Raw genomic sequence first — 11065 nt, 5'->3', positions numbered from 1 at the left:
TGAATACTGGATATAGGATTAGGGAAACGTTGATTATAATCAGCACACTGAGTGACTAAAATACATCATAATATAAGTTTAACTCGTACATGGTATCTACAAACTATGCTCTTTAATTTAAAAATTGAAAAACTCAGAATAAAAATATTAAAATCACCTTAGAACACTTAATAAAAACATGAATATGGTGTATATGAATATATTATGTATAAACAGGTATTATACAAATAAATATAAATATATGTCATTATTAATTTTAAGTAGGTTTCCTATTATTTCATATTTTACAAATAAATATTAAGTAAAATTATAGATTAATACTATTGATACAGTAGTTTTATTATAATGAAAATCTACAGTAACTACTATTATGCAGTGTAAATAAAAAGTTTTTAAAATTTTAATTTCAATGTTAAAACTTAAAAGAAATTTAATTTTTCTAGTCTACTTAAAAGTTTATAATTACAAATTATAATTTATAACATTTATAAAAATATGTAGTTTATAATGCAGTAAACTATCTGTATTTAAATTCAATTAACTTTTATTTACAAAGTATTTATCATTATTCATTATTATTATTACTATTATTATCATAATTAAATGATAATTGTACTGAAAATAAATCATTTTTTGTTAAATACAATCAGAAAATATTTGTTCTATAAAGTACAAATTAAAGCGTTCCATTCATAAAATAAATCGATGACAGTATTATTTAAATTAAAATTACAATTATCATATTGGAATATAAAATATATTACATAATTCATATGTTTTTCAGTAATCATGGACATAATAAGGAAATTTTTGAAATAAATTATAAAATATTAATAACCTTCTTGCCATTGTTTGGTCTCTAGTTTTGCTTGGATAATTTCCAATTGTCTTTTAGCTTCACATTGTGGGAAATTTTGTAGATCATAATATTGTGGAGCATATTTAAGTAACCATTCAGCTAAATAAAAATAGTTAACAATTATTGTACTTGCAAAAATGTTAATTATATCAAAGACTTACGTTTTACTTCACTAACAGTCCTAATGTAATTTTTGGTGGTTAATACAAACTCATTGTAAATTACCCATTCAGGTTTATGACCTAACACCGTTGAGGGATGCAATTGGACGGTCTGATTGTCTTTTATTGTTAAATAATGTCCAGTTCGCTCTAAATGTGCAACCTTAAAATTTAAAACATGTAATTATAAAAACATTTATAAATCAATCATAAAACTATACTAAGTAACCATATCAATTTGAAATAAACAAGTACTTGATTTTGAAAAAAAAACGACAAGTTCATCTATTTTATTGGAAAAATAAATTTAATAACTATAAATATCTTAAATGCCAATATTTGATATTTGTATCTATTAAATAATTAGAGGGTTAGCTGCGTATCATATTAAAGTACTCGTCTAAAGCTAAATATTTCTTAAAAATTGAAAAATTAAATATATAACGTAACATTCGTATTCAATAATACTTAATAGGAAACAATAACAAAATCGAATAGTTTAATCCTAATGTTAACTAAATTGTAGTGTACCTAATAACACAGTTAATAACACCAACTGACAACATTCAGTATATGCTAAACAATGTTGATTGCTATTAGGTGTCATTCAAAGTGAACTTATTGAATTTACAAGTCAATATTAGAATCCTAAAATTTTAGAATACATGAAAAATTTTTAAATTCTCAAGAAATTTTTATTCAAAATTGCTTAAATACAAAAAAAATAAAATTATATTAATAAATAAATTGATCGATTTTCAAAAAATATTAGTAGCCCAAATTTATTAATTTTAATTTTTGATCACTTTGTGAAGAACAATTAAAACTTACCTGCATAAAAAATCCTGTAGTTAGAGATTTACGGATATTTAAATAATAATCCTTTGAAGTAAATTCTGTAGATGTTCGTTTTAAATTGAAACGGTCCATAATACGAGATAACTGTTGACGGACGTTGTCAGCAGACTTTAATGATCGATAGTTAATAAAATTATCATAACACCACTGAGGATCTTCATTATCTAATATAAAATGATAACAATTTAAAATAATACACATCATATAATCATAAGTTTAAATTTACATTCTAACTTACTTTGTTTAAAAGCGTGATAGATATTGAGTAAGGTAAGATGATCCCCATCGATGTGGGCAAACCTCATTTTTGAGTCGTCGGATGCTTTCTTGGCTTCAGAAGGTCGTACAAAACATTGTGGGACTAAACAAGACAATCAGGGGAGGCAGGCCAGACGGGTACGTCCGGATAAGGCCATTGTGCCTCATTTAATAAGCAGCAACATACACCTATGTAACTAACCTTAGTTAAAACCCTACCATTACACTGGCATTATGTTTTTTTTTTAATAAATTTAAAAAATAGTCTAGATAAATATGCTAGTTATAAATATTAAGTTCTTTTTTTTGATGTGGAAAAATGGATTATGTATGGGTAAAAATATTAGCAAATAAGTTTGACCATTAAAAATAATTATATTGAAAATATTAATTATAAAAAAAAAAATTCAAATGTGCTAAAATATAAAATGAATACCTAAGAAATAACATTTAATGTTTAATCAATTTCAGAACTCATAATGAAAATATCAAGATTAAACTTAGTAATAACCTAGGCCTTTAAGCATTTGTTTTATTTTTGCATGATTTAATCCTAGTAGAATGCTAAAGAAATGTATATCTTAACTATGTTCAAAAAGCTTAAGTGTTTTTTTTATTAATAGGGATCATTTATTTTGAATATTTTATTCTAGTTTTTAATGTATTTTTTAATATTTTCAACCTTACATGAAACACAAATTATAATACTAATAAACTTGTTTATAACATCTTAGAAAACATAATGCTCAGTGGTTTTTAAGGATTTTTTTTAAGTCTTAGGTTACATTATTTAAATTCATTCAGCTAATAATTATTTAATTTAAAAAATAAATAATTTTATAAATCTATGTAGTTCAATGTTGATCTAAATTAAAATAATTTAGTTAGTCTTAATGAGCCACTAGTCTAATGTGAAACATACTGCATGTTACATATTAAATTAATTTGCAATTATTCATAATGATAATTGAACATAATAAATATTAATACAGTGGTTCTAAAACTATGCTCCACGAGATTAATCTAGGGGCTCCGCGGACACATCTGAATAAAGTACAGATAATATCAATTGTTAGATGGTAACAAGTTACATTTATATTGTATAAAGTTTGTATATTAGCAATTTATTGTTCAATACATTTTATGAGTTGTTAAATTGGTAATTCAAGTTTATGGGGCTCTATGAATTTTAATAAATTTTACAAATTATACCATGTTTTTATCAAAGTATAAATTGATATTATAGGTACAGTAAATTAAACATAAGACCAGTGACTAATAATGAGTAATAATTAATAAATATTGATATATATTACTATTAAAACATGAACTGTTTTTTGTTTAGCAAATACTACTATTTAATTTAAGTGACCTTACATTTTATTATTTTGCATATATTTTAAGTATAAAATATACTAAATGGGTGATATTGTTTAACACGAAACTTAACTTTAAAATAGTAATGTAATGAATTTATCCAAGAAAAATTATTTAACATTAAAAATCATAGAGTTGTATTGCACTGTGAAAACTAAAAGATGACAACATAAGAAATTATTTAAATAATAAAGTAATATTATAAAAGTATAAAATAAAAAAATAATACTCTATAGATAATTAGGTATTGATTTATTAAAGCCCAACCACTCAGGTTTGTTATCTCCCCAACATCCAAATTTAATAGTTGAAACAGATGAGTCATTTCGTATAGGTAACAGAAAAATAATGCAGGGTATTACCTCAACAATGGATGTTCGGCGGTATATGCCATAAAACCAAGGAATATTTCATTATATTGGTGTGTCAAATAAATCAGAAAGAACATTGATACCCATCATTAACCAATATAATATATTCATGGCTCTATAATTTTTTCTGACAGCTGAAAATCTAATGCTAGTTTGCAACAAAAAAAAAAGTAGAGGAACAGATAGAAAGTTTTTACTCATACATGGTCAAATTTGTGTGGAAATTAAAACTAAATAAGAACTTGTTAAAAACAATTTTTGATATAGTAGAATTTTGGCAAGCATTAACTTTTTTTAACATTATATCATTATATAAACTTATTATTTTTATTATTATTACTTATATACTATTTAAAAGGAGCCTAAACATTTTCAATTGAAATTATATTGTTTAATTAACTCATTATTTTATATTTATATGATGTATTTATTATTATGGATAGGGGTAGGATAATAATTTTTCACTTGCCCGGGCATTATTGAAAATGACTATGTATAATGTGCTAATTTTATGCAATAATAAAAACATAAGTCACTAACAGAAAATAAGTTAATCTATAAATAATATACATCAATATCAATGAATAATTATCACTTCACTTATTTTAAAATGTAAAACTTAAAATCAATCTATGTCCAATGAAACTATTTTGTAAATGTATAACTATTTAAATTAGAAGTAATAAAGTACTGATATTTTTTCCCCAAGTATAAGAATAGCAGAAAACTAGAAAAGCATCATAGTAGTTATTTTTCAATTATAAAATTAACTAACCTGACAACATAGCTGTTATTGAAAGAATTTCATTAGAGCAACTAAGTGAACATGAAGCAATCAACATCTTTGCTAACTGTGGATCTAGAGGAAACTCAGCCATAATATTGCCCAAATCTGTAAGATTACCATCATCGTCCAAAGCAGATAAATAGTTAAGTAACTCCAAAGCTCTCATTAAAGTTTCTGGTGCTAAATTGTTCAAATCGGTTATTCAAGTTATGCAATTCAAACAATTATTAAATATATGCAATTTTACCTGGAGGATCCATAAAATCAAAATGTACTAAATCATCAATACCCAGTTTCTTTAGTTGTAATACTACTGAACCTAAATTTGAACGTAATATTTCAGGGTACGTATTTTCTTGCATTTCATTTTTGTATGCTTTTTCTGTATATAACCTGTCATGGTAAAAATAAGAAATTAAAATATTTTTTTATATAATTTAATATAAAAAAATATATATATAGATAAAATTCAAGTTAGGTACCAAACTACCAACCATAAGCTATTTTAAAATTAATTGTTAATTGAAATAATTATACATAAGTTAAATAACCAACATTTTCAGTTTATCATCGGGAACTATTGTTAAATCTATCATATATATTTAATTACTACAAATATCATCATAACGTGACAATTTTATATGTAACTAGAAATGGTAGTTTATATGAGACTTATAATAACTAGATTTAGTCAAATAAATCTATTTACCTGAAACACTTTCCTGCTCTTGTACGACCCGCACGACCAGCTCTTTGTTGAGCAGAAGCTTTACTAATAGGAGATACAAGCAAAGACTCAACACGGATACGAGGATTATACACCTATTTAAAAATGTATTTTAGTATTTTACTATAACTATATTATAAACTTTCCTTTTTAATTATTACCTTTTGTTTTGCGAATCCTGGATCTATGACAAATACAACTCCATCAATAGTTAAAGATGTTTCAGCAATGTTTGTGGAAACTACTACTTTACGTCCTATAGCTCCATTTGGCTTATTTGGCGGAGCTGCCTCAAAAATTCTTTGTTGTAAATTTGGAGGTAGAGTAGAATATAATGGAATACACTTTAATTCACCAACATCTGGTCCTAAATTATCAATTTCTTTTTTTATTCTTTTGCAAGCTTCTTCAATTTCCTAAAATAAAGATATTCATATATTAATATAAAATATTATATCTTATTAAAGTCAAAATATAAAATATTACTTCTTGTCCTGTTAAAAAAAGTAAAATATCCCCAGCAACTTCTTCACACATATGAATTTGAATAACTGTACGGATTGCTGCTTCTAAATAATCTCTTTCTGGTTCTGGAGTATAAAATATTTCTACAGGGAATGTACGACCAGGGACATTCATAAGTGGAGCATTATCAAAATATTGCTATAATACAAAAAGTTTGGATAAATAAATCAAACTAGAAATGTAATTAAGAACATAGTAAATTAATTTACTTGAAACTTTCCAGCATCTAACGTAGCAGACATGATAACTAATTTAAGATCTTTTCTTTGTTTAATAACTTCTTTAAGAACACCCATTAAAATATCTGTGGCTAGAGTTCTCTCGTGAGCTTCATCTAAAAGTATAACTTGATATGTTTCTAACATAGGATCAGACATGCCTTCACGGAGCAACATACCATCTGTCATGTATCTACACAAATATTTAAAAATATACATTTATGGTTAATTATTTAATAAAATAATGAAATTGTATTACTTTAAAAGTGTTCTAGATGAAGAACAATCTTCAAATCGTATACTGTAACCAACTTCAGAACCAAGGCAAACATCCATTTCTTCAGAAACTCGCTGAGCAACAGACATAGCAGCTACTCTTCGAGGTTGAGTACATGCAACACCTTTGCGGCCAAAAACTGAAGAATATTCTACACACCTGATACATTAAATATTTAATGGATTAATAATAAATAGATACGCTTAAATAAAACACAAAATTAATAATCCACAGAATTGGTTTACCATTGTGGTATTTGAGTAGTTTTTCCTGAACCAGTTTCACCAACTAATACAATACATTGGTTATTTTTTAAAAGGCTCATAAACTCATCTTTGTACTCGAATACAGGTAATTGTATTCGTTTTTTATGAAGTTCAAAGTACCTAAATATTCAAAGTAAAAATTATAAGTTTTTATATAGTACAACATAATATTCAAACTAAAAACGTCTTAGTTAACTTACTTAGGAGTAAATGGTAAATTAGTGTAAGGATTTGTCTGTAATTGAGTTGAAGAACTAGGTTTCATGTATACTTGTCCTTCAACCCTGAAAAAAAGTTATAATTATTATAGATAGATAATATAAATATAATAGCAAACTAATTCATACTTTAACTGATATTGTTTTGGATATTTATTTAATACTAATTTGGATTAGAATACAATTCTAAGCAAAACCACTGATTTAGGTTATAAATAAATAACTATGTACCTACAGATAGAAACGATTCTATATACAAAACATCCAATAACAACGAAGAAACATACTTAAAAAAATTTTAGATCACACAATACTATTATTGACTAACATCTCAACATGCAAATACAGCAAGTGAAATGTCAATAAGTAGCAGAGTTAATTTGGATAGATACACAAGAACCAAAGTTTGAGAAAGTATCATCACTACAACAGTAATGCACCTACTAATGTATCATGTAGAAGAAGGTAACTTCTTTAATATGCCATTAAAAAAAATATAAATATAAATATATTATATAATATGATATATGATAACTTAAGTATATTATTGAGCTTACTTTTTGTTCTTTGTGATGTACGGATCAATTATATCAAGGCGTCGTTTAGACATGATGATGGCGTTCGTGTGGTGTAATCTTCGGGCACGTGATATTGAAACAAATGGAATTTGTAGAACGCTAAGCTCATACACGTCTACCTAACAGAATGTCTAGAAATAGTAGAAATTAAGTCGTCCGAGCCAAAACAATTCATTTATGGACGTAAACGAACAAACGAGGAAGATTCACAAACAACACACGATGCACAGAAAACAACTAACATGTGAGTGCTATGAAAATAGGTGCTAGATCGGTAAAATCACTAAAATCAGCAAAATCTTCACCGCTAAACACATTAACTAAACATTTAAGAGTTAAGAGATAATGGGTCCCTTACGGATGGTGAAGTGGAGGTAGTTGGCAACAATGTCACATGTAAACAATGCGTGGACGTCGCAGAAATGACAATCGGTCACACTGTTTTAGAAAATATTCTAGATAAGATTATATTCTTTTTATCAATTTTTGGTGATTATAAAATTGGCCTGGTAAGGCGGCAATATTACAGCAACTTGAAAATTTTAAATAGGTTAATAATATTTTGAATTATAGATGTCTAGGTTAAAGTACTTAAAATTTGGTGAGTATACTGAGATTTGATTTTAAATTATTGGTATATCTAATAGCTTTTTGATCAGAGTCCAAATAATTTTCATTTATAAATATAAATTTAACAATAATTATAACATAGGTAATATTATATTATACAGAGTGGGGCAGTGAATCGGGCGATTTTAAAATAAATACGGAAAGCCCTGTAATTGATATGTACGTACTACAACTTACCATAAAATTATATTCACCATAAATAAGCGTTTAGCCATCATGAATCGTTGGACCGCACAACAACGTTCCTCTAAAATCTTAAGTAACGGTTTGCTGCGCTCTACCTTCTTCAGGAATCATAGGGCCGAAATTTTTTCGAGAACGAACGTGGACCATCTTGTAGATATCATTTATAAAAATTAAATAACAAATTAACACTTCTTTAATACTATTTTATATACTTTCAGGTTATATAAATATATTTGTTAGAAATATACTTGTTTGGTTTTTATTTTAGTTTTTAATTATTTTAAAATCGCCCGATTCACTGCCCCACCCTGTACATACAACAAACCATTGTGAGATAGTCTGTAATTACTTTTTTTAAATAATTGTCCATATGTATTTTTTTTTTTTACTATGAAGGAGTTAAATGTTTTGTGTTATTGCCCGTTATAGCTATACTATTTGTTGTTAATATTTTGTTAGATTTTAACGGATGAAAACGGGATTCGATTAAAACACATATTCATACATCACATGTTTAATTTAGTAACTTTAAACAGCATACCTATACACTTAATAGTCACGTTGACACTTGTCAGGCAGTGGAAAACATTGTGTAAATTGTATAATAGGTACATAATATTACTGGGATAACAATATCACAATCATTATCATTTTATATTTTTATATTCATACATCAAAAATTTCCATTAAAAAAATAACCATTGTTAATTATTTTAAAAACTATATTTGTTTGTATATTTATTCAATATCTACATCTACAGCTGAATGTGTAAAGCAATAATAGTAGGTATAGTATGTGTTCAATGATAATTATTTAAGTATCTATTTAAATAAAACAAATTATAACTATAAAAAAATACTTTAATATGATGTAATACTCACAAAACAATTATTTAAATGTTAATCATTTATTAATAATTACAAGTTTTATTAATGATTAATACATTACATCATTCAAAATAAACGATAAGAAAAAAAGTATTTTTTTTTTAATTTCAGTCATATATTATTACTTTCTGATAGAACTGTTATTCGGCATGTTAAAAAATAAATACCTACACTAGTATTCTTTTATTACCTAAATATTGCATTTATACATTTATGTATACAATATACATGTAATATAAATATACTTAGATAAAATATATATAATATAAATGGACACATTGATTTAGAGTTTTTTTTAGAAGCTTAATAAAATTAAGTTATATAGATATACACACTTTTTATTTGGGACATCAAACTTTATATTTATTAAAATAATATCATTTTGATGTATGATGTTATATTTTTATTTTTATTTAAAACGTATAATACCTATTTACATGATGATTCACCAAAGACCAAACATAACATCATTTTTTTCTTTGCTAATTATTTATTTATTTAAATTATTATTTTTTTAAATGTTTAAGTATATTTATTATTTAATGGCCTTATTTTTAATTACTTAGATTTTTTATACCATTTAAGGAGTATCTTGCGTGACGATATTTACAAACTTCTTTTTTAATATAAAAACCCACATTTTTACTGAAAAATATTAAGATGATTTTTTTATTTTTTTAATATTGATATTGATATTTAAATCAACATTTGAATGGGTAGCTTCTTTGAGCTATTAAATTAAAATGTCTTACTTTGTCATTTCTGAATTACGTCAAATAAAGATTTTCAATTTTTTCGATAGTTAGTTTGGCATAACAATTCCCGTTTTTCCCGTTTTTCCCAATTTTATTTTTTTAAATCATGATTATTTTGAAAGGGGTTCAAGTTAGTGGTTTCAGCAAAATCTACTTCTATGATTTATCTGACTAAATTATAGTTTGAAAACTATTATTAGAGTTACACAAAGGCCACACGATGAGCCGAAGAGGCGGTCTTAATTGACCTCTAAAAAATTTAATTTTCGGATTTAACTTTCAAAATTTGAATTTAAATTAAATTAAGTTGATTATAATTAAATAAATTTATTATATATATGTAGGTATATAATAAAACTTATCAAATGGATTGTTCCGAATCCCGACCATCGATGATCAATAGCACTGCAGATAAACAAGAGGTTCATAAACTTCATCTCAATAATATAATTGGTATAGAAATAGATTTGGCGGAAATGATGACCACCCTTTGAAGGGAATTGAAAATGTTGACTTATTGATGGTTGTATTACATTAATTTTTAAAATAATTAGGTAATTTTTAATTTCTTTATGCTAAAACAAATATATTAACATGCCTAGTACATTTTCCTGACCTGAATTTTTATCCCAGGCCCTCTCTGTCCATAAGTATCAACAACTAAATCTAACTTGTTATCAAAATCACTCTCAAATTTGAAGACCAATTCATTTTTACTACTATAAAATGTATATTGTATACACGGAAATTTAAAAAGTATGATTTATTAAAATCTAAAATTATTGTGGGCATCATGCTCGGTAAATCGCCGAGTCTATAGGCTTAAATAAAATATACTGTTTTTATATTTATCATAAATAGGAATATAATTAATATTAAAATATGATATGTTTGATAATTATTTTATTTATTTTACGCTTCTATTATATAAATCTCATAGGTATATTCTTATTTTTTCTTATTACTTTAATTCAAAACAAATAAAAAAGTGTAAAGTAGTAAAATACTACTACTAAAAGTATACTTAGGTTCCTCATTGCAGTCTGTAGATCCTTTATATATTCTTATAAAATATAAGGTTATTTAATAAATATATATAATAATTCGCATACGACACAAGTACGTA

At 25.3% G+C, this 11065-nt stretch overlaps 1 protein-coding gene across 1 annotated transcript; it reads right to left on the bottom strand.

Moving 5' to 3' along the window:
- Nucleotides 1–741: 741 nt before the first annotated feature.
- LOC114119102 (putative pre-mRNA-splicing factor ATP-dependent RNA helicase PRP1) lies at nt 742–7771 on the bottom strand. The gene is made up of 14 exons (XM_027980571.2): nt 7460–7771; nt 6885–6968; nt 6664–6804; nt 6401–6577; nt 6133–6334; nt 5885–6061; nt 5560–5814; nt 5381–5493; nt 4919–5064; nt 4660–4851; nt 2117–2239; nt 1852–2042; nt 1021–1183; nt 742–958 (listed from the first exon to the last, which is right to left on the bottom strand). The coding sequence occupies exons 1-14, from the start codon at nt 7510–7512 to the stop codon at nt 831–833; spliced, it is 2145 nt and encodes a 714-aa protein (XP_027836372.1). The 5' UTR covers nt 7513–7771; the 3' UTR covers nt 742–830.
- Between the last annotated feature and the right edge of the window lie 3294 nt (nt 7772–11065).

This window comes from Aphis gossypii, chromosome 2 (genome assembly GCF_020184175.1).
Source record: "Aphis gossypii isolate Hap1 chromosome 2, ASM2018417v2, whole genome shotgun sequence".
Classification (NCBI taxonomy): Eukaryota; Metazoa; Arthropoda; class Insecta; order Hemiptera; family Aphididae; genus Aphis; species Aphis gossypii.
This window is presented reverse-complemented; position numbering and strand designations above follow the sequence as displayed.

What these genes read in the sequence shown, in the direction of transcription:
- LOC114119102 (XM_027980571.2), bottom strand. Translation starts at nt 7,512, where the DNA reads ATGTCTAAACGACGCCTTGATATAATTGATCCGTACATCACAAAGAAC. An exon ending in TCATCTAGAACACTTTTAAA is followed by an intron (nt 6,335 to 6,400) that starts GTAATACAATTT and finishes ATATTTGTGTAG; the next exon opens with ATACATGACAGATGGTATGT. An exon ending in AGAGCAGGAAAGTGTTTCAG is followed by an intron (nt 5,065 to 5,380) that starts GTAAATAGATTT and finishes TTACCATGACAG; the next exon opens with GTTATATACAGAAAAAGCAT.